Source organism: Oncorhynchus nerka, linkage group LG4, assembly GCF_034236695.1.
Source record: "Oncorhynchus nerka isolate Pitt River linkage group LG4, Oner_Uvic_2.0, whole genome shotgun sequence".
Taxonomy (NCBI): domain Eukaryota; kingdom Metazoa; phylum Chordata; class Actinopteri; order Salmoniformes; family Salmonidae; genus Oncorhynchus; species Oncorhynchus nerka.
The window spans coordinates 27,699,321-27,724,136 of NC_088399.1; the positions used below are offsets into that span (position 1 = coordinate 27,699,321).

Sequence of the window (24,816 nt, forward strand, 5' to 3'; positions counted from 1 at the left end):
CGGGTTGTTAAGCATATCCCAGTTTAGGTCACCTAATAGAACAAACTCTGAAGATAGATGAGGGGCAATCAATTCACATATGGTGTCCAGCTGGGAGCTGAGGGGGGACTATAAACAGGCGGCAACAGTGAGAGACTTATTTCTGGAGAGATTCATTTTTAAAATTAGAAGTTCGAACTGTATGGGCATAGACCTGGAAAGTATGACAGAACTTTGCAGGCTATCTCTGCAGTAGATTGCAACTCCTCCCCCTTTAGCAGTTCTATCTTGACGGAAAATGTTGTAGTTGGGTATGGGCTCATTGTGGGTGAAAAGATACATTAATATGACATGACTGTTCTAGTCGTGTGTGTCAGATTAGCCTGAGAAAATGCTCATTACTCTCAATATTCACATATTTAAAATGCTCTATAATGTCTAAAATACAACCTCTTATTGTTTTGTGCAGCATGTCTGCCCCCTGGTGGTCAGCTAATGGGTGTTCTGCACTTTTCAGTTGTGCGAGTTCTGTACTTGTCAAATCTCTGCTACTCCATCTGCAATGAATACCTGCAGGTGCGCTTGATTTAATGTATTTGATGTGTGGATGATAGCAATTAAATCGGTAAGTGATACAGTATTTTCACAGCATCTGTGTCGTGATCCCTGTGACCACTGTCAGGGGGTCCTTTAACATCAGTGAGGTGAAGGTTTTTTTCAGAGTTTGATAGTCACGTGCACAGGGTTTCAGGTGTGATTGCAGGGTACAGTGAACATTTGTGTGTGTGTGTGTGTGTGTGTGTGTGTGTGTGTGTGTGTGTGTGTGTGTGTGTGTGTGTGTGTTTGTGAGGCAGACAGGCCCCTTCAGACAACCTGTTGCTGTTTAACAGCCTTAACGGCCGCTGCTGCAACCTGGTCCTTATGAGTGTCACATAACAACATTGGTCTGGTTTAGCCAATTTGCTGTTGTCTTTCCAAACTTGCTAAACATAAGGCAAGACTGTGATGTTTTACTGTTGAGTTTAGAAACAATCGCATCAGGGATTATGTTTAATCAGTAACAGATCTTCTACTGGGTTGTGTTGTACTCTGCTGTATTCATTATAATGTGTCCTTTGTCAGTTTATTTGACCATAGGGAATCACAACATCCCTGCAGAGAGAGAGAGAAAGAGACTGAGAATTAAGGGAAAGAAAAAAGAGAGAGATAAACAGTGATAGACCACCTCTAGGCTGTGCCTACACTTTCGATACCCAGTCATAAATTAGTCATCAGTATCACTTCCCTGTTGTGATCTTATTTCCACACAGCCCTCTAGTCTAATTGCAGGTGCGCTCGATTGTGCTGATCTGACCTGGCCATTGGGTGCACTTTAGGACTAATAAATGGGTCATGCGGTGTGCCGGGAGAGCTAAATCGCCGAGAAGCTACAGGTAGATCGTACTTTTTCGACTGACGTCACTCCCAGGGATGGGCTTGTCACGTGGTTAAAGTCTGCGCTATCTTGTGGAAAACAACCTCTGAGCTTTAAGGGAAAAAACTGGGAGAAAAACTACTGGAGATAACAAGCTAATTTAGCAGGGGCAAAGGTAAGCCCAAACTATTTCAACAAAGCACTCTAATAATCACAATTTTTGTAAATGACCACGTAGACCGAAGTCTATTGCTTTACCATAACATATTCAGAAGCTACTTTTCACTCCAGTGTTGCCGGAGAAGGGAGCCAAGTTTCTAATTCGTCGCAACGACTGCATTCGAATAGCTTATTTCCGATAGCCTTACCAGATAAACAATCCACTATTACGTCCAAGAAGGTTATGAACCTGTCTTTATTATTAAATGCGACAAACTAAATCCAACATTCACAGACATTGAAAAGGTAGGCTGAACTGCCATTACAGCGAACGTGCCCTTTGAAACAACCGAGTCAGGGGTGCTGGATACAATATAACGTTACTGTATTAAGTTATATTTTGTTTCAAGTCAAGTGATAGTGTAATAAGCAATAATATAAAGATTCGTATGGTAGGCCTAATTATTCCTGTCTTTCAATTGTTGTTTTACTTCACCTGTGAAATACCCTTATGTTTTTGTTAATAGTATTATAGATCATTTGAATGGTTTGCTTTCACAAATTGCAGGGCAATTCAAAATGCATTTTGAACAATTAAAATGCATTGTTTTATTTGTTTTATCAGTAGGCTATAATGATATAGTGCTTTAGCCCCGGGCTACTCTTTTCTTTTACCACCTACAGTGGGGCAAAAAAGTATTTAGTCAGCCACCAATTGTGCAAGTTCTCCCACTTAAAAAGATGAGAGGCCTGTAATTTTCATCATAGGTACACTTCAACTATGACAGACAAAATGAGAGAAAAAAATCCAGAATATCACATCGTAGGATTTTTAATTAATGAATTTGCAAATTATGGTGGAAAATAAGTATTTGGTCACCTACAAACAAGCAAGATTTCTGGCTCTCACTGACCTGTAACTTCTTCTTTAAGAGGCTCCTCTGTCCTCCACTCGTTACCTGTATTAATGGCACCTGTTTGAACTTGATATCAGTATAAAAGACACCTGTCCACAACCTCAAACAGTCACGCTCCAAACTCCACTATGGCCAAGACCAAAGAGCTGTCAAAGGACACCAGAAACAAAATTGTAGACCTGCACCAGGCTGGGAAGACTGAATCTGCAATAGGTAAGCAGCTTGGTTTGAAGAAATCAACTGTGGGAGCAATTATTAGGAAATGGAAGACATACAAGACCACTGATAATCTCCCTCGATCTGGGGCTCCATGCAAGATCTCACCCCGTGGGGTCAAAATGATCACAAGAACGGTGAGCAAAAATCCCAGAACCACACGGGGGGACCTAGTGAATGACCTGCAGAGAGCTGGGACCAAAGTAACAAAGCCTACCATCAGTAACACACTACGCCGCCAGGGACTCAAATCCTGCAGTGCCAGACGTGTCCCCCTGCTTAAGCCAGTACATGTCCAGGCCCGTCTGAAGTTTGCTAGAGAGCATTTGGATGATCCAGAAGAAGATTGGGAGAATGTCATATGGTCAAATGAAACCAAAATATAACTTTTTGGTAAAAACTCAACTCGACGTGTTTGGAGGACAAAGAATGCTGAGTTTCATCCAAAGAACACCATACATACTGTGAAGCATGGGGGTGTAAACATCATGCTTTGGGGCTGTTTTTCTGCAAAGGGACCAGGACGACTGATCCGTGTAAAGGAAAGAATGAATGGGGCCATGTATCGTGAGATTTTGAGTGAAAACCTCCTTCCATCAGCAAGGGCATTGAAGATGAAACATGGCTGGGTCTTTCAACATGACAATGATCCCAAACACACTGCCCGGGCAATGAAGGAGTGGCTTCATAAGAAGCATTTCAAGGTCCTGGAGTGGCCTAGCCAAATCTTTGGAAGGAGTTGAAAGTCCGTGTTGCCCAGCAACAGCCCCAAAACATCACTGCTCTAGAGGAGATCTGCATGGAGGAATGGGCCAAAATACCAGCAACAGTGTGTGAAAACCTTGTGAAGACTTAAAGAAAACATTTGACCTCTGTCATTGCCAACAAAGGGTATATAACAAAGTATTGAGAAACTTTTGTTATTGACCAAAAACTTATTTTCCACCATAATTTGCAAATTAATTAATAAAAAATCCTACAATGTGATTTTCTGGATTTTTCTTCTTCTATTTTTGTCTGTCATATTTGAAGTGTACCTATGATGAAAATTACAGGCCTCTCTCATCTTTTTAAGTGGGAGAACTTGCACAATTGGTGGCTGACTAAATACTTTTTTGCCCCACTGTATATGATTTTGGAGACTTGCATTTTTAGTCAATTACATTGTAGAATGTGTATCCATTTAATGTGTGTATAAACCCAAATACTAATTTTTGTGTCTGCAGGTGATTCCTGGATGTATATATGATCTGTATGTCCAGACAAGGTTTGCACTCTGACCTGCAAGCCAATGTAAGTCGTGCTGAGTGACTGCGTGTGAAAGAGGTATTCCAACACAGTATGTTCATTTATCATAATCTAATAACATAATTTATCCTCTCCAATTGAAGATGGCATGTTGGCTGATGATCATCAATAATATATTTTTGTGTCACTACTGCTAGTAATTAAAGCAACACACTGCTGACTATCCAACCCTTACAAAAAAAGATAGCGGTTTTGAAACTGCAGTAAAAGTGTAGTAACTGCAGTCGACTGTGGTATTTTGGACACAGTATTTGCAGCAGTTCTACTGCGCTCTAACTCAAATCGAATGTTATTGGTCACGTGTCAAATACAACGGGTGTAGACCTTACCGTGAAATGCTTACATACAAACCCTTAACCAACAATGCAGTTCAAGAAATAGAGTTAAGGAAATATTTACTAAATAATGTAAAGTTTAAAATCAAAAAGTAACAGAATAAAATGACATAACAATAACGAGGCTATATACAGGGTGTACCGGTACCGAGTCAATGTGCAGGGGTACAGGTTAGTTGAGGTACTTTGTAAAGGGACTATGCATAGATAATAAACAGTGAGTAGCAGAAGTGTATAAAAAACTGCAGTTATACTGCACTCTGACTGCAATATTTTTTTGTAAGGGACATTACTCTAGTACTCAATAGTCCAATGTAGGCTAGCCTATTTGCCCACTTCCTTATTTAGTTGTGGCACAAAAATGTGTTCCTGACTCAACTTGCACTCATTCATTGGTACTTTTAGGGTGTTTTCACATATTGTCGTCTTTAAAAGAACTGATCGCCGTCCTCTTTAAAGTGCTAAATAACTCTGTTCACTTCAACTATTTTGTCCTCTTTGCATTGGCATTGCTATGTTTAGAAAGGAACCAAGATATTTCTCCAACATGCACTCTGGATTTTTTACATAGAGCAGGACAAACCATCTTTTTGGGGGGGGAACCTGAACATCATCATATTCTCTCTTTTGTGGCACCTATGTGAGGGTTTAGGGCAGGGGAAAAGGTGTTGCAGTAGTCTAGTGTGTGGTGCGGGAATAATGACACACGAACCTGGGGAGTGTTGTGTTCACATTGTCCTAAAAATGGGAACCTGACTACGGAATTCAAGCGAACCGGACTCCGATCACCTCTTGATGGTCTCAGTTCGGTTCGCTTCAGGGGATCTTTTGAGGGGTCTGCGTTTCTTTGGCGTGTTCACACTGCACACTGCTTAAAAAATTAAGCAAACCCTAAAAAAAAAGGCTGAAAGGGACCAAGTGTGAAAACACCCTAAGTGCAGCTACTCCAGCTCTCTACCATTCTTGATGACCTATGGTTTAGGGTTAATCTTCTATGGTGCTTGGGTCAGCATATAGTTTTGGGCTGGTATCTATGGTTTGGTATACCATTACATTGTGCATGTTTGGTTGACGTTATCAGTGGTGTGCCTGTTTTTTAAGTTTGCAATCTGGGATTTCTGATTGTTTTGACACATTTCCTGCTTCTGCTTTCCTCATTTATTGTGCTCTTGTAATCTCTTCTTGCTGTACTTATTTCATCATCATGCCATTCATCCTAAAAGATTTTTAATACTTTTGTGAAATATAAAAAGTTTCGATATTTAGCTGTTTTGAAAAGGGCACTATAACTTTTGTGTGTGTGTGTACTCGTGTGCGGGTATGTGTGTGCAGGGCTCATCTCTTTCCCCATGACCTCTGGAGGAGGTCCCTGCGGCCGCACTGAGCGTGTCCGTCATGAACCCCATTACGACCAGGTCCCGCCAGGCTCCCTACGCCGAAACGACCCCTTTGACCTTCAACCCCTGAGGTACCAGCGGAGCACCGAACTAGCCCTGAGCTCTGATCCCCTTCCGCCCCCCCCCCTGCCCGACCAGCCCCCTGTGGGGCCCGAGTATGACCCCAGCGTCAGTGAGGACAACCCAGACCCTGACCCAGATCCACACCTCGAACTAGACCCTGCCCTCGACATAAAACCGGTCCACCGTTTCATCCCTGACTCGTGGAAGAGCTTCTTCCGAGGGACCAGTCTCCGCAGCAGCAAGCCCTGCCCCATGCCTGCCTCCTCCTCCTCCTCCTCTAACAACAACAACAGCACCAGTGGCGGGGTGCGCTGCTCGCCCCCACACTCGCCCTCCCTGCCCAGATCCTACCGGGACCCCTATGGGGGGTCGGGGGGAAGCAGCTACAACTCCCGCAAGGAGCTCCTGGGAGTGGGTGACCACCAAGAGTCAATTTCGGGACGCACACTCCACACGGCGCTCACCTACAGCGAGCGGGTGGAAGAGTACCACGAGCGCTACGGCTACATGAAGTCCTGGGCGGGCCTGCTGAGGATTCTGGGATGCGTGGAGCTGCTGCTGGGTGCAGCGGTGTTCGCCTGCGTGTGCGCGTACGTGCACAAGGACAACGAGTGGTTCAACATGTTTGGCTACTCCTCGCCTGGAAGTGCATACGGAGGCTACGGAGGTGGGATGTACGGAGCAGGCACCGGAGGGTCCTACTACTCGGGTCCTCAGACTCCGTTTGTGTTAGTTGTGGCGGGGCTGGCCTGGATCGTGACTGTGATATTGTTGGTGATAGGGATGACTATGTACTACCGCACCATCCTACTGGATTCCTCCTGGTGGCCCCTGACAGAGTTTACTATAAACCTGGCCATGGCCGTGCTCTACATGGCTGCAGGTGGGTGGGAAGTGAACTACACACTTTAGAGAGAGAATGCAATGCTATGTCAATGTAAACTATGATGATGGTTACTATTATTTGTGGTTCTTCCAACTGCTTAGCTGGTTATAGCATGATACTTGTAACACCAGTGTTGTGGTTGACTCCAGCAGGGGCCATACATTTTATAATAATATACAGTAACTGTGTTGACTCGTTGGATAAAAGTATTTACTAAATGACCATACTACTATCATTATTAGCTGTAGTCTACGTCAGGGACACCACGCGGGGCGGTCTCTGCTCCCTTCCCATCTTCAACAATGGCATCAACGGGGCTTTTTGCCGCACCGAGGCCGGACAGACAGCCGCCATCATCTTTCTGTTCGTCACCATGGTGATCTACCTGATCGGGGCCATTGTGTGTCTGAAGTTGTGGCGGCACGAGCAGGCACGCATGTACCGGGAAAAGTATGGCCTGGAGGTGAGATTGTGGGTGTGTGCCTGAGGCACGAGGTTAAAAGTTAGGACTGAGAAGAAAGTTACATTTCTGTGAGGATGTCTAAGTTGCAGGTATTATTTGCATTCATTGGTGTCTGATTCAGAAAATCCAACAGTTGACGCAAGCTTGGCAATGAAAATAAAGCTGTTTGAACCACTACACTAATGAGAGGGTGAGAGGGGTGTGAATGAGTGCATGTGCGTGTTCACACTGAGTGATGGTCCATTGAGAGAGCATTGTTCATTAGTGGATGGGGGTTGCCATGGTAGCTTGCTATGTTCTATGTTAATTGCTAGGCGGCTCAGGTACCACTTGTTCTATCGCTTTCATTCAGTTCTCATGTGAGGAAGAAAATCTGTTCTAGTTATGAAAACATTGGAGCAATAGTTTTTGGTAACATTTTATTTGGATAGTCCATCTGTAGATGCTCTACAGACTCAGTAATATTTAAACTATCTACCAACCTTAACCCTTATTCTAGAACTAACCTTAACCCTTATTCTAGAACTAACCGTAACCTTGCTTATACACAGATAATTTGACAATCTGTACAGCATCTACAGATAGACTTTCCAAATCAAGTGTGACCTTGTCTTTCTGTATGCTGTATAGATTGAGTGCGCAAAATATTAAGAATGCCTGATCTTTCCACGACAAACTGACTAGGTGAATCCAGGTGAAAGCTATGATCCCTTATTGATGTGACTTGCTAAATCGACTTTAGTCAGTGTAGATGAAGGGCAGGAGACATGTTAAAGAAGGATTTTTAAGCTTTGAGACAATGGAGACATGGATTGTGTATGTGTGTCATTCAGAGGGTGAATAGGCAAGACAAAATATTTAAGTGCCTTTGAACAGAGTATGGTAGTAGCTGCCAGGCGCACTGGTTGTATCAAGAACTGCAACGCTGCTGGGTTTTTCACGCTCAACAGTTTCCCATGTACATCAAGAATAGTCCACCACCCAAAGGACACAACTGTGGGAAGCATTGGAGTCAACCTGGCCCAGCATCTCTGTGGAATGCAAAAGGGGGGGTGCAACTCAATATTAGGAATGTGTTCATAATGATTTGTACACTCAGTGTATATGCAGTCTTATATTACATAAATATAAGCTCTTTTTTTTGCAGAAGTGTCATTTTAGACTTACACAACTTCTGTTTTGTTATTACGCAGATGCATACGACAGATTTCCCTGCGGCGCGGTCTTTGGTAAGCATTTACTGCTGAGCTTAATGTTTTTATTTATGGCTTAATGCCAACAAAGAAATCTATGGTGTTGATCAGCTCCTTAGTGTTACACATACTCCAGTTACATCCATGGTCTATATTTCTATGGTTTTGTCTTTGTTCTTCTTTCTCCCAGATGCCGGTTCCAGAGCCAATTCAGGGTTCTACTGTGGTTCCCATCCAGGCTGCGGTACCCAAGGCAGGGCCACCGAAGGTTCTACAGGGAGCTATCCCTTCTGGTCACATCCCCAAACCAGTCATCATGCCTGACTATATAGCGTGAGTGGCATCTTCACACACAGGGCAGTGGGAGAGTAGTTGATACAGGGGTTTTATTGATAGAATTCAAGCACTATGTTCAAATCTGAATTTAGTTTATTTGAAAGCTTTCAGGGAATGCACAGAGATTGCATTGGTGCATGGAATTATGCTCAGGATGTTAAATTATTAGGACAAATATCTGCCCTGTAATGTTAAGCGGGTGTAAAAAAAGGACAGTCAATCTAACACAAAGGTAGAATGTGCAATGCTTACTGAGTCCTCTGGCGGGATTGTAAGTAGAATGTCATGTGGGCTGATTGTACTTCCCACTAAACAAAAACCATGAGCCATATGCAAATTCAAGCTCTGCCTAACCAGTCTAGACAGGAATTGTAATTTTATTTCTCTGGACATTTTGGGGGCAAATCCTAAGCGTTCAGGAGAAAAATAGCTTCTTTGTTGTTTTTAATTCTACACATTTTCGCCACTCGTAGTGAGCACAATGTTGAATTTTCGGCCTTCATGATGTAAATATCCTTTGTTGTTTTTATCACTCCCATAACAATGACCATGTTTGTTCTTATCCCTCTTATAATCATTAAGCCTGTTTAAGTTTAACACTTTACATTGAGTTGCCCTAATGCCTTGCAACTATTTTAGTACTCAGAATGTAATTACCCAGTTCTGCATGGTATGTACATATTAGGTTACATTGAATAATAATAAGACAGGAAAATTGTGTTTTAATTAGTAAAGGGTGTAGTAACTGTGTATTTACATTGACAACAATAACTGTATACCTTAATAAATATACATTTTGTAAAGTAAATACATTAATACCTTGCAGTAATACATTTAATTTCTGTAAAGTGTGACTGATCTCTGTTTCACTGTAGTAAGTAGGCTACCCTGTGTTCTTTCTAGACCTGTTGTTGGAAGTAAAGTTACACTGTCTGCCATGGAGGAAGCCCCCTTTGCTTTCTGCCTCTCGTGTTGTAATAATGAATCCTCTGTTCCTCCGCTGCCCACTCTCTTCCCCCCTGCAGTAAGTACCCAACCATCCGTACGGTCGATGAGCGGGACCAGTACCGGGCTGTGTTCAATGACCAGTACTCTGAGTACAAGGAGCTCCACGCCGACGTGCAGGCCACCACCAGGAAGTTTGATGAGCTGGACGCCATGATGCGTGCCCTACCCCAGCACCCCAACAGTCAGATGGTGATTGGCCATGTCCTGCTGTTACGCAACCACACATTCACTTCCTGTTTATTATTTTTGTTCTTTTCTTGTTGATCGCATCTATTTGGTCTAAGAGTCTTCCTCTCTCTTTGTCTGCTGTAATTAACACTGATATTAAAAGAACTGGATAGGTGACGGGAAATAGCATTATAAACATCAGCCATATTGCTTTCACCTAGCATGTTTTCAGATCAGTGCCGATGGAGACAATGAGAGGAAGCCATATTGAGAATATCAACACTAAATAGTTGTTTGTTCTGCTCTCATTGTGGTGCTCTGCCTCACCCCCGTCCCCCCCGTCCTCAGACTTCCTTGAATCCTCCCCCTCTATTTCCTCTCCCCTGTACTTCTCCTCCACCCTCCACTTCCTCTCAAAGCCATCAAACTGTACTTTCGATTCCTGAAGTTTCCTGATTTTTGAACTTATTACAATCTTGCATTATCTTTATTTCACCAGGAGTATGACCGCGTAAACAAAATCCTTCAGGAGTACCAAAGGAAGAAAAATGTGAGTTTGTCCCCTGCCTTTCTCTCAATCATTCAGCTGCCCATATTGTAACAGTTGCCAACTCCAATTGGCCCTATATTCAGATTAAAAGACCTAGCCTATCCTTGTAAATGAAGCACCATTAGCAGACAGGGTGTAGTAAGTCACCTGTGTGCCAGTGGTTGTTAATCTATACTGCCACTGTGGGAAAGATTCATCGAGCATGAGTGGGCAGAGAGGGGAAGTGTGTGTGTGTGTGTTCTTCTATCCTTGTGGGTCCTTAAAATCACCAAGTTCCCACAAGTAAAACAAGGAACATTCTCCTTTGTGGGGACATTGGTTATTTTAAATTCAGGGGTTCGGGTTACAATTAGGGTTAGGTTTGGTTTAGGGTTAGGTTTGGTTTAGGGTTAGGTTTGGTTTAGAGTTGGGTTTGGTTTAGATTTGGGTTTGGTTTAGAGTTAGGTTTGGGTTAGGTTTGGTTTAGAGTTAGGTTTGGTTTAGAGTTAGGTTTGGTTTAGGGTTGGGTTAGGTTTGGTTTAGGGTTAGGTTTGGTTTAGAGTTAGGGAAAATCTTCTGACATTTAAGGAAATGTATTTTAGGTCCCTCGAGGATAGAAGAACATAACGTGTGTGCTTCTGTTCCGGCATGAGGAAGTATTGAATTTCCTTGCAAACCTTCTCACATGAATGGGCTCATTGTGTTTTCTCGAAACCTAGAGGTAGAGGAAACAGCATCACTTCATATTCAGCACAGTGCTGATGGTCTCTATCCTTCTTTATTTAAAAGGAGTGGGGTCAGGGAAAACACACAAGCTGAACTTGTATAAAAAAAGTAGTACTAAACTTCTTCTCCCTGGCACACTCTACTAACTCACAATGCTGTTTAATATCACAATTATCCATGCTAAGCTTCTTCTCCCTGGCACACTCTACTAACTCACAATGATGTTTAATATCACAATTATCCATGCTAAGCTTCTTCTCCCTGGCACACTCTACTAACTCACAATGCTGTTTAATATCACAATTATCCATGCTAAGCTTCTTCTCCCTGGCACACTCTACTAACTCACAATGATGTTTAATATCACAATTATCCATGCTAAGCTTCTTCTCCCTGGCACACTCTACTAACTCACAATGATGTTTAATATCACAATTATCCATGCTAAGCTTCTTCTCCCTGGCACACTCTACTAACTCACAATGATGTTTAATATCACAATTATCCATGCTAAGCTTCTTCTCCCTGGCACACTCTACTAACTCACAATGCTGTTTAATATCACAATTATCCACACTTGAGTTCTACATGTGGCATGTTATTGGCCTTACATTGTCTTTTTGACATTTGCCACAGAGCTAATTCCTATGCATTATGCTTAGCCCATAAGACGTTTCTGCCATGCAATGATGCATATGCCAGTAACTCTTTAAACTGGATTTCGATTTGCCAGAGCATTGCAGGATAACTGATAGGTTTGGTTAGTTTGAAAATTGAAGAAATGTGAAACTTCTCTTCTCTCTCGCTGTTAGGATCCTACGTTCCAGGAGAAGAGGGAGCGCTGTGAGTACCTGAAGAACAAACTGGCCCACATTAAACAGAAGATCCACGAGTACGACAAGGTCATGGAGTGGAACGATGGCTACGGCTAAACCAGCATGGCCTATCTGTCTGGGGAGACCACTGGGAACCATTAGGAGACCAGTTAAAACTAGTAGGGACCAGTTTAAAATAATGGAAAACATATGGGGACCAGTGCAAACAGATGGGAGCCATTTTTAGTTTAAATTTGATTAGGAATGAAACCGGTTCAGGCTGGTTAGAACGGGGGTTTAAAATGGTGTCCCTTTCAGAGACTGCACTTTTTGAACCGGAACATTTTCTTAATTCAACCCCAAAAGAAATTGGAGTGTGTGTGTGTGTGCGCATGATGGAGAATTGACCAAAGGGGCATCTGGAGCAATGCTTTACTTTTTTACTGAAAATGACATTGATATGCAAACAAAGACCAGTATGGTACTGTAACTGGACATACAGTGGTATCTAAGGCCTGCTAATCCATTTCACCATACTCACGCAACACCAGCTGCTCAAGTGTTTCACAAAGGGAGAACAGGATTAGGCTACAATCCTTCAAATGGATCATGGAAATTGTTGCATGCGTTTACATATTACATTTTTACATGCTTTTATCAATCACTTTTTTCTACTCCCTCCATTCCTTGACTCCTAGCTCACTGACTCATTGGAACACTAGAGTGATGATGGTCATGTTGCAATCCATTTTGTTTTTACTCAATCACTGTGCAAACTTTACAACCACTGTTCAACCACTGTCCAAAGTTAACTTATGAGGTAACCGTGATACTATGGCTCACTTTGGGTATGGTTTACTACCTGAACTCTTCAACTGCTGTATCTCAAGACTGTCTGTGTTATACACTGACCATCTGGAGGATTTGTGAATTTCCAAATCATCATATTGTGAGAATCAGGTAACATACAGGTGTCCCTCCTGAGTGATGATTATGCTTTTTGGAAAGATCACACACCACTTCTGATATATTTAATGACCACACTAATTTCTGTGTAGTTTTAGTACCATGTTCTACCATTTCATTAAACAACACTACTTATTTCCTCCTCTTGTGTTAGGCTAGCAGTTTGTAGTAGTGAATAACCTTTGCATGTGCCTTGGTGTGTTAATGTAAATAAATGACTGTTATATTTATGTCTTGTCTTCTATCATTTTGTGACTACATTTAAATGTTGTTTTCCTGTATTAGACCAAATGTGATATTTAGAAAGGTTTTTTTGGGGGGGGGGGGTTATTTCGAAAGTCATCCATGATGAGTTGGTGCTTGCTGTCTCTGAGACTACACCTCTGCTATTGCATGTCTGTTTTTGTATTATTTAGTAGTAGGTCCTACAAGCAGGGCTGTCAGTTTGCCACTCTCCTTAACATACAGTAAAATGTCTGAAATTGAAAAACAAGCAATTGTTTTTGATAGCTCACAGGATCTGCAAATTACAGGGTCTGCATACACTTGGCAGTTTACTTTTGTCATTGATGTTACAGTAAAGTATTTTTGCTGATGGAAAATCCATCGATTTACAGTCTGCTTTATGCAAACTTGTGAAATAGGCCTACTGCATTTGCAGCTATTCAATGACACTTGTAACAAACTAGATGTTTTCCATTATATGTATACCGCAGGGATGTATATAAATATGTTTGTAGTTTCTGGCTTCTGACACTTGCTTACCACCGAACTGAATGGAAGACACAGGGAAAAGAAAAAGGCTAGCCTAGGCTACTCCCAGAGGAAGCCTCTTGTAAGGCCTACCAAGCAACGAAAATAAAACATTAGTGCACGTGCATTTGACTTGGATTATTTTCGTTTTGTTTCACTTCTGTTGACTTTGTTTCGCTTCAATACATTATTCGTTGTAACAACTCTTCATTGTGGTACAAGCCTGCCTGATGGAGATGAGAGGAAACCAGACACCCTTCACATTCGGGGGCGGGGAAATGTGTGTGTGTGGGGGTGGGTGTGTGGGTGTGGGGTGTGTGTGTGTGTGTGTGGGGGGGTGAAGGGGCGGGTCATATTTTGACGATGCAACACCTGAACAAGGTGTGGCCTGTTATTGAGAATCGGACGGAATTTCACCAGAAAGCACTGGTGTCAGACGCGCTGACTATTTTCCAACAGGTGAGTGGTTCGGCTTTATTTTGTGGAACATTTGTTTAATTGTGAAATCGTGTTTGTGGTAAGATCACATGATCTTTTTTCGCAACGTTATCTTAATTAAAATGTCGTGTTGGAAACGAAACAAAAGTTTTTTTTTTGTATCAACATTTGTTCAGCCCAGTTCAAACGCTTTACTGATATTATTTTATTGGTTATGAGTAGCCTATGATTTAACAACGGGATCAACAACTAGATTAATTCAAGGTCCGAGCCCCCCCCCCACACTCCCCCCACTCCCCGGAGCGGATGGTCGGGGAGGAACTGAAAATAATTACAAATAGTTTGTCGATTGCAAATTGACTTCAAGAATCTATAACATGTTTGCCTAAAACATAATCATTTCAAACCTTGCTTATATTTGTTTTTACAGTCTTATGTCCAACAATAAAACTTGGGGGGGGCCAAATTAATCCACCCGCAGGTCAAATTCGTCATGTGGCAGCCAGTTGGGGAACCCTCATTTAAGAAATCAGTAATGCATGTCAGTTACTGTGTCATTATTCAGGTTCAAAATGTTGCAGATATAAATTTAACGTGGTTGACAAGCCATATGGCTTATGTGGATTAGAGAATACCGCAGATAATTGTCCTCATTATTTAAAGCTGAATACCCCACTGAAAACACCTCTTTGTTGACCGGTGTTTTTTTTTTTGTCACACCTGTTCTCACTGTTTCCCTTGGGGAGGAAGCCTTGTCATTATTCACTGTGTTTTGTAACTCTCCTGTAGACACTGAGGCAGTGAGCTGTATGTTTCTTTGCTTTATTCTAATGTTTTTTTCTCCAACAGAGCTCAAACAGTTTTAAAGAGAGAGACCCTTCGGGCACCTGTGGATTCAGGAATGTCTTCCAAGCACAACGGGAGTCCGCCTCCCTATGAGTCAGATGGATAGTGAGTCTTAACTTTTACTTTACCCCTACTATATCCTTGTCAAAAGGTTTATGACCTTCCTGACCTATACATATTTGATATACTTGTTGGGTGGAAAAGGCATGAACTTTTACCTAAAGGTTTGATCTTGTATTATGTTTATCGAAAACCATAGTAGTGCGATAACTCCTACTATACGAGGTGTTTGCTCAATAGAGATTGTAGCTTGTGTTGTTGGCCCAAGGCAGTTTATATCTCTCCTCTATATGTGTCTCACACACAATTGTCTTTGCTAACTCGCTCATCCTACAATTTATGTTCCTACACTTGACACCCCCACTCTGTTACAATCCACGTTTAATCGGTTGTCTGTCTCCCTCTGCAGTCATGAGCCACCCCAGCCGGCATACTCCTACTACCCCGACGATGAGTTCCAGCACTTCTACAAATGGACGTCTCCCCCGGGCATCATCAAGCTGATGGCCATCATCGTCATTGTCCTCTGTGTGGCCATATTCGCCTGTGTGGCCTCTACGCTGGCCTGGGACAGCCAGGGGGCCATGTCTGGCTTCGGTGGTTACGGGGGCAGCTCGTATGGGGGCAGCTCGTACGGAGGCGGTGGTTACTCCGGTAGCTTTGGTGGTGGTGCCTATGGTGCCGGTAACAACTATGGCTACGGTGGACTCGGAGGGAACTACAATGACCCTCGCACTGGCAAAGGATTCATCATTGCCATGGCAGCATTCAGCTTCATCACGGCCCTTGTCATTTTCATCATTGTGGTGTCGAGGCATGGCCTGTCGGAGTCTAGAAGGTTCTACCTAGCTGTGGTGATCATCTGTGCTATCCTGGCCCTGCTGATGCTCATAGCGACTATAGTGTACCTGGTGGCGGTGAATCCCATGGCTCAATCTACAGGGTCGATCTATGGGAGCCAGCTGGCAGGCCTGTGTGCCCAGTACCAGGGACCCCAGGCTTCAGGAATGTTGGTCAACCAGTATCTCTACCATTACTGTGTGGTGGAGCCTCAGGAGGTGAGTGTACTTTGTTTGTGTTTGTGAGAGAGGGGATGTATGTATGCCTCCTTTCGCCGCATCCTTCCTCTCATCTCTGTGCTGGTGTCTGGGTCTGTGTGTCTCACCCAACTTCCCCATCCTGATCCAGGCCATAGCGATAGTGTTTGGCTTCCTGGTGATGGCGGCTCTGATCATCATGATGGTGTTTGCCTTAAAGACGCGCCAGAAAATCAGGAATTATGGCAAGTCCAACGTCCTGTGGAGGAAGGTGAAGGTCATCGACGAGGAGGCCCCGCCCCAGGACGTGGAGGCATGGGTGAGTTAGGGAGTGGATGGGTACACATGGGGGGGATGAATGTCGAATATATTTTTTTAATTCCTTGTGTCCTCTCCTGTCTTTCACTTGCATTCCACACAAAACCCCAGAGGGAAGCAAGGAGAGGAAATGTGGAAACCATGATCAAAGGAAACACACTTGTAATAAATGAGACGATACGGTTTCATATTGATATCACCTGTTAGGCGCTAACAGATAAGTGATCATGAAGGATAGGACAGAAATTATTGAAGACATTTTACACTATTAAAATGCTCTCAGATTCTATTCAAAGGTAATACTTCCTCTAAACATGTATAGTTAGAGTTAGGAAATGATATCTGCAGAGTTTGTCTGACCCTATAGTTTCTTTCACTTCCTGAAGGCTGTATGAAAGAAGGAAGAAAGGAGGGGACATTTTTTTTTAAGACTGTTCCAGTTGTTAAGAATGACAGCCTACACAGAATTGTAGCACTTCGTTCACCTTAACCCTTCAGGGTTTTCCGTCTCTGAACAAACTGCTGCGGTCAGAGTTGTTGTTGACCTCTGGTGGTTTCAGTGAAACCAGGTACTGTGTTCTCATGCATTGAGAAGGATTAGTCAGGCCAATATGTCTGCCTGTTGACTGTTTTGTTCTACAGCAGTAGTCTGATAGGTAAAGTAGTAAGACCTGTTCTCCCAGAGTCAGCAGCATTGGAGATTTGAGGAGAGAGCTCTCACACTCAGTTTCTGGGTGTGGTTTGTGTATGGTGGTTTCACTTCCAGTCAGTAAAATGGTGTGTGGAATAAGACCTTCAAAAACAAAAATGGCAGTTGGGAGGTATATTATTTCAAGAGGTTCTCTGTTGAATGAGGACAGTAAAGCAGTTAAGGAAAAACATGGTCAGTGCTCAAAAGTAAAAAGAGGAGTCAACGATGAATCATGGTTTCTGAAACTGTTCTTAGAACACCAGCTTTCCACATACCTAAATGATAATGAAGTGGGAGTTCAGTCAAGATAGTAAGTGGCTCATAGTCAAGGTAAGTTTCAGTATGGTCCCCAAAAATATTTACACACTGCAGCTTTTTTCACCAAACTCACAACTGGTATTTGAGTTTTGCACTAGAGGAAAATGTGAAAGAGGAAGAGCTGGTCTAACTAGTATTTAAACCCATGCTGACCAATACAAGCAAAGTAGACACATGCACAACATTACAGAACAGCAACATGACCCTGAGAAACTGAAGAGGCGGAGAAGTGCTGTGTGGCTCGTGAATGCCTCAGCAATTTCAGAAAGGTTGTGTTATTGCATGGATGAGTGTGTCTTCCCTGGTCTACTGATTACTCTGATGGGAAAATTCTGTCTGTCTACAAATGACACCTACTTAGTACCTACCCCTTATGCACTTGTGGAGGTCTGAGAGGAGTGGATAGGTGTAAACCATACTGTGAACATTCCACTTAGCCTGTCAGAGGTACTACCAAATTGCTAGCCTTATGCAAATAGCAATTTCAGATCTGAACAAAGTCCCAACACCGACGCTCCAAGCATTACTATAGTGGCTGGCTTTGCTCTGTGAAGTATTTCTGCATATGTTTTTCAGTGTAAATGTGTCTTACTATCAAGTTGGTACAACGTCATCAAATGCAGTATGTCATTGTTCTGATGAGGATTCACTCTAAGCATGATGTGGCATTTCACTCCCCAGAAGAAGTATACTTCTATTACTGTACATCTGCATTTCAATTTCCCTCCACACATATTTAAAAAAAAATATATATATTTCACCTTTATTTAACCAGGTAGGCTAGTTGAGAACAAGTTCTCATTTGCAACTGTGACCTGGCCAAGATAAAGCATAGCAGTGTGAGCAAACAACACAGAGTTACACATGGAGTAAACAATTAACAAGTCAATAACACAGTAGGAAAAAAAGGGGAGTCTATATACATTGTGTGCAAAAGGCATGAGGTAGGCGAATAATTACAATTTTGCAGATTAACACTGGAGTGATAAATTATCAGATGGTCATGTACAGGTAGAGATATTGGTGTGCAAAAGAGCAGAAAAGTAAATAAATAAAAACAGTATGGGGATGAGGTAGGTAAAAATGGGTGGGCTATTTGCCGATAGACTATGTACAGCTGCAGCGATCGGTTAGCTTCTCAGATAGCAGATGTTTGAAGTTGGTGAGGGAGATAAAAGTCTCCAACTTCAGCGATTTTTGCAATTCGTTCCAGTCACAGGCAGCAGAGAACTGGAACGAAAGGCGGCCAAATGAGGTGTTGGCTTTAGGGATGATCAGTGAGATACACCTGCTGGAGCGCGTGCTACGGATGGGTGTTGCCAGTGAACTGAGATAAGGCGGAGCTTTACCTAGCATGGACTTGTAGATGACCTGGAGACGAATATGTAGCGAGGGCCAGCCGACTAGAGCATACAAGTCGCAGTGGTGGGTAGTATAAGGTGCTTTAGTGACAAAACGGATGGCACTGTGATAAACTGCATCCAGTTTGCTGAGTAGAGTGTTGGAAGGAATTTTGTAGATGACATCGCCGAAGTCGAGGATCGGTAGGATAGTCAGTTTTACTAGGGTAAGTTTGGCGGCGTGAGTGAAGGAGGCTTTGTTGCGGAATAGAAAGCCGACTCTTGATTTGATTTTCGATTGGAGATGTTTGATATGAGTCTGGAAGGAGAGTTTACAGTCTAGCCAGACACCTAGGTACTTATAGATGTCCACATATTCAAGGTTGGAACCATCCAGGGTGGTGATGCTGGTCAGGCGTGCGGGTGCAGGCAGCGAACAGATAGGCCTACCTGTTCAGATGACACTTTTTCAATTTGTATCTCAAGGCGGTTCCGTTGCCACAGTACAAATAGTATGATTATCTTGTCTGTTGTGGCTCTCTCAGCTGCTGTGGCTCTCTCAGCTGCTGTGGATCTCTCAGCTGCTGTGGCTCTCTCAGCTGCTGTGGCTCTCTCAGCTGCTGTGGCTCTCTCAGCTGCTGTGGCTCTCTCAGCTGCTGTGGCTCTCTCAGCTGCTGTGGCTCTCTCAGCTGCTGTGGCTCTCTCGCCTGTTGTGAGTTAGGTCACTGAAGTATATGTTGTATCCCTTCTGCAGGTGAACAATGTGTCAGGTTTTCCTGATGAAGGTGTGGTGCTGACCGACTACCCAGAGAAGTTTGGAGGATCCAGGAGTCACCTGGATGACACCAGCACCAACTACGACAAACCTCCCTACAATGACAGCCCAGCGTGAGTACAGACAATACAGTACAGTTACAAACAGGCTTACACTACAACTACAGCCCACTTTAGTACAGACGAGATTAGATCTGTGGAATTGATCAAAGAACAATTACCTTATATTGTCTTATCTCATAATGTTATACTGGGAATTAAACAAAGAGATTTTAGCTTTCCTTCCCTTTGGTAGTTATCTACATGGGTGCATGGAACATTAGGTCATGAAACAAGATGGTGGTGGGCTATTAAGTTTGCAGACGACCCAACAGTGGTAGGCCTGATCAACGACGAGACAGGTCAGAGACCTGGCCGGGTGGTGCCAGAATTAACAGCCTATCTCTCAACGTAACCGAGACTAAGGAGATGATTGTGGACTATAAGAAAAGGAGGACCGAGCACACCCCATTCTCATCGACGGGGCTGTAGTGTAGCAGGTAGAGTTCCTTGGTGTCCACATCAAAAACAAACCAGAATGGTCCAAACCCATCAACAACAAACTAGAATGGTCCAAACACAGCAAGACAGTCGTGAAGAGGGCAGGACAAAGCCTATTCCCCCTCAGAAAACTAAAAAGATTTGGTATGGGTCCTGAGATCCTCAAAAGGTTCAACAGCTGCAACATCGAGAGCATCCTGACTGGTTGCATCACTGCCTGGTACGGCAATTGCTCGGCCTCCGACCGCAAGGCACTACAGAGGGTAGTGAGTACGACCCAGTACATCACTTGGGCTAAGCTGCCTGCCATCCAGGACCTCTACACCAGGCGGTGTCAGAGGAAGGCCCTAAAAATTGTCAAAGACCCCAGTCATAGACTGTTCTCTACTACCGCATGGCAAGCGGTACCGGAGTGCCAAGTCTAGGACAAAAAGGCTTCTCAACAGTTTTTACCCCCAAGCTTTAAGACTCCTGAACAGGTAATCAAATGGCTACCCGGACTATTTACATTGTGTGCCTCCCCCAACCCCTCTTTTTACGCTGCTGCTACTCTCGGTTTATCATATATGCATAGTCACTTTAACTATACATTCATGTACATACTACCTCAATTGGGCTGATCAACCAGTGCTCCCTCACATTGGCTAATCGAGCTATCTGCATTATCCCTCCACCCACCACCCGCCAACCCCTCTTTTACGCTACTGCTACTCTCTGTTCATCATATATGCATAGTAACTTTAACCATATCTACATGTACATACTACCTCAATCAACCTGACTAACCGGTGTCTGTATATAGCCTCGATACTTTTATAGCCTTGCTACTGTATATAGCCTGTCTTTTTACTGTTGTTTTATTTCTTTACTTACCTATTGTTCACCTTTTTTGCACTATTGGTTAAAGCCTGTAAGTTAGCATTTCACTATAAGGTTGTATTCGGTGCACTTGACAAACTTTGATTTGAGAAGATTGTTCTGTTTTCCACATATGTGCAGACCTGTGTAGTGCTTCCACGGTAATGGCAGGTTTGAGGTTGATCCGAATCTTATGGTGTTATTCTACACTGCTGGGAGGGGACGACCGCATGTTTGGGCTTGCTGCAGTACTGAGATGACTGGGCGTGTTTATGCGGGGTTGTGTGGGCATATGTGATTTTCTGTGCAGAAGACGGAGAATGTTGAAATGGGCGACATCTTCCGTCCATTTAAGTCCATTTACTGTAAGACACTGCTATGAAAGGACAGTGAGAATGGTAGGTGAGGGCTATAGTGAAGGAAGTGTGACATTCCTTCTTTCCCCTCCATCTGACGATGACATCATCACACAGTCTGTATTTCCATTGTTGGAGAGGAGTAACTGTTGTCTTGTGCATCATATTGAAAGTCGGACATAAGCTTGCTTGGCATTTCACCAAGATTGGAATTGTTTTTGAATAAAATTCTTCAAAAAAAGATGTCACCAGACCCCTTGCAAAAATGGGCTATCATCCCATGATCAGTTATGTACATTAGCTAGTCCCAAATAAAAGTCCAGAGTGGTTGTACTAGATTTGTAAAAAAGTGTTTATCGCACAACCTCGATGTCAAACAGTAGTTTTTAAGGAACAATAGTGACCGTGTGTCTGTCTCTGGGATGATTATCTTAGATGTAGGAACTTAGAAAGAAATACCACCCCTGGTCTCTGGAATGCAAGACATGTGGTGTGTGTGTGTGATCACACAAATAGCTGGAGAGAATGGTCTCATGTCAGAATCAACCTTTTATTATCATTATTTGGCATGAGGAAATCTTTCTGTCAGAACCAAATGTTCATGTTTCCTGTAGTGCAATCATCAGTCATGGATGGTACTGTAGGTCAACTCACAGCTTATCTCACCCCAGAAAGTCTAGCAAAACAACACCTTAAGTTTGTAACCTTTACGCAACTCAACCACCAGTATGACTGGTGACTGAAATACACTAATGCACCTTGTCATGCTTTTTTGAAGCAGAAATGTTTTGCTTTTATTTTTAATTCACCATTACACAACATTAGTGTACATTTTCCCCACCCGGTCAGCAAAGTAAAAATGGGCAGTGCAAGTTCGGCACTTTTTATTTATTTATATTTTTTAAACTTTTGCTTGTGGCAGTAGCTGTAATGGCCTACAACAGTAATCCAACACTAACTTTGAAGTATTAGCAGGTAGACCTCAGCATTGATCACTGCTTAGGGGAGGTGAAGCTCCCGCATTAACTGATCCGGGTCATTTTGGTTCGTCAATGGTTAATAATACTAAATTGAGTAATTTGATCAGTTTGTATTGGGGCAACTCCATTTCGTAAAATACTAAATCAAGACTCTCATCTTTCCTTGTCTGTCTCCAGTCCTCCAGTAGTATGTGACTTCCCTGTGCACAGTAGCGCCCCCTACAGCAGTGGCTCAGAGATGGCCAGCTCAGCAGCAGGGAAGCCCAAGAAGAGACGGGCCGGTCGTCCTCGCCGTACTGATGGACAGGATACAGACTACGCTTCCTCTGGGGACGAGCTGGACGACGACAATGACTTCGACAGGTACAGAGAGAGACAGAATTACAGTTGTAGTGATAATGGTTGTATGTATTTTAGTTGACAGTTACTATTAATACTACAAGATTGAAGTTGCTGTTCTGTGCCACAAAGTCTGAAAACATATTGCCGTCTAGGTTTCCACAATAAAATGTTCAGGTGTATTCTGACACACCCTCTCTCCCCCTTTCTCTCTCTCCTCAGTGAGTTCCCCACCATTGCCAATGAGCAGGAACGTGTGGACTACAAGCGTGAGTTTGACCGGGATCACCAGGAGTACAAGGACCTGCAGGGAGAGCTGGACATCATCAACAAGAGCCTGTCAGAGGTGGACAGAGAGCTGGATGAGCTGCAGGAGGGAAGCCCCCAATTCCTGGTGAGTTAAATGGAATCATTTTGGTGAGGAATGGGCTAATCTTGATCACATGATGACTAGTTATTTGGGAAGCAAGGTGATTTGTTGATCAGTGATTCTGTGCAGTCTGAATGTAGTCAATCTCAAACGTGCACTTTAGAGGACCCTAGCTAGCTAGTTAAAGGTTTTCCTGGTCAGGTCATGTGGCCAGTAAAAATTCTGGTCCCAATTTATAACATTGAGAACATGTCCATGATATGTTGCATTGTTTCCCAATCACATGCTAACTTTAGGGTGTGGAAGAAAGGGGTCATGAGAGGGATAGTTGTTTGAGAAGTATATTTGTTTGCATTTTCAATAATCTTTCTTTCCCCTACAGGATGCTATGGAAAAGTACAACAGGCTAAAGGACATAAAGAAGGTAGGTATCCACAACATTTAAGCAACGCCTCTTTGTTTGATCTACTTCCTTATGTACTCCCTCTTGTGTCTCCTCTGAGTACTACACCCCATTCCCACATTGTCATGAAGTTTGAGAAAGTACATGTGGTTATCATGTCCCTTGTGAACTGATTTAGAACCAGATTTCTATACACTTGTACTTACCACACTTATTATAGTCATAAAACAAAACTGACCAGCTACAGAAGACAATGTACCTTCATTGGCCCATTCTTCCTGGTCTACAGTCAGCAGATTACCAGTTGAAGAAGCGCAGGTGTAAATACCTGAAGGCCAAACTGTCCCACATCAAGAGGATGGTCGCTGACTACGATCGCAGGGCCTGAACTTCCTGTCACCTGACGTCAGCCAGGATACTTCTTCCGGTTCAGAGTTGATGCCAGATGTAACACTTGTGGTTTGAGTCAGATTCTACTTATTTCTTTGGCTCTGCTCTAGTAACACTAGCATATCACTTAGAATTAAGCAATGTATTGAGCATTTATTCTAAGTGGTATGCTTGTGTAGATATAAGAACGTAACCTTTGTAATTAGGTTTGTGGTTGCCGTATACTGAGCATCTTCACTGAAGTGTCTTCCCAAGGATCTCCACTGTGATTGGATGGATGTGCTAGGGATCAGCCAATCCACAGTATACTACAAAGCTGTTAAAAATGAAGTTCTCGCACATACTTCCCGAGACAATGGCTGTAGAAATGTGTGGGTTTTGTGAAAACATTTTTTTAAATGGGTAAATTGAATGTGCAGAAATAATATATTTTTATGACTGCATTAAGTTATTAGTGTTCAAAGGCTTGTGTTAACTCTTGTTTCGTATAATGAATGGTACTTAGTGCAGTTTATCCTCTCTGTTGTCTGTTGCTAATGTTGGGATGGGACAAAATGACAACCTCAAACTGTGATGTTGTGAGACTTATTTCACTCTGATACATTAGACGTTTTTACAGCTTCCTCTTTTAGATAAGATGTTCACTTTCTACTTTCTCTTAACCTCATTGTCAGGTGTTGATACTTGTACTTATGAAAGGTTTGCCAATTGTAAATATGTGAATATACTTGTGGTCTCTTTATGTACTAATGCGTTGTACCCTCTCCTGTAATTTTTTGTCAGTTGCTAAAGACTTCGAAACTGTTATACTTTGTAAATCATTATGCATTTGATTCATGTTCTGTTTACTTTTTTGACCTAAATGGAATATATTCAAGGTCACCTTTTTAAAACTGATAATTCAATTAAGATTTGCGTAACAGTTGAAATCAACCTGATCAATTTAGTTCTATATGGTCTCTTAAAGCCATTCTCAGGTTTTTCAATGTGTGAATATACTGTTATATACTTAGTTATATTATATTGATGTAATATGGTCTGCTCTCTTTTGTCAGTTGCTAAAGACTTTGAAACTTTTTTTGATCAAGATGCCTTAAGGTCTTTTTAAATAAAATAATTAAACCACA

At 42.7% G+C, this 24,816-nt stretch overlaps 1 protein-coding gene across 1 annotated transcript; it reads left to right on the top strand.

Moving 5' to 3' along the window:
- The first annotated feature begins 1,284 nt into the window (after nt 1–1,284).
- Nucleotides 1,285–24,816, top strand: LOC115121316 (uncharacterized). The gene is made up of 18 exons (XM_029650378.2): nt 1,285–1,568; nt 3,912–4,024; nt 5,661–6,671; nt 6,917–7,137; nt 8,331–8,366; nt 8,521–8,663; nt 9,692–9,863; nt 10,342–10,392; nt 11,910–12,024; nt 13,854–13,911; nt 14,919–15,020; nt 15,385–16,033; nt 16,164–16,331; nt 19,434–19,567; nt 22,365–22,550; nt 22,749–22,920; nt 23,279–23,320; nt 23,589–24,816. Exons 3-18 carry the CDS (start codon nt 5,678–5,680, stop codon nt 23,685–23,687), a joined length of 3,342 nt encoding a protein of 1,113 aa, XP_029506238.2. The 5' UTR covers nt 1,285–1,568; nt 3,912–4,024; nt 5,661–5,677; the 3' UTR covers nt 23,688–24,816.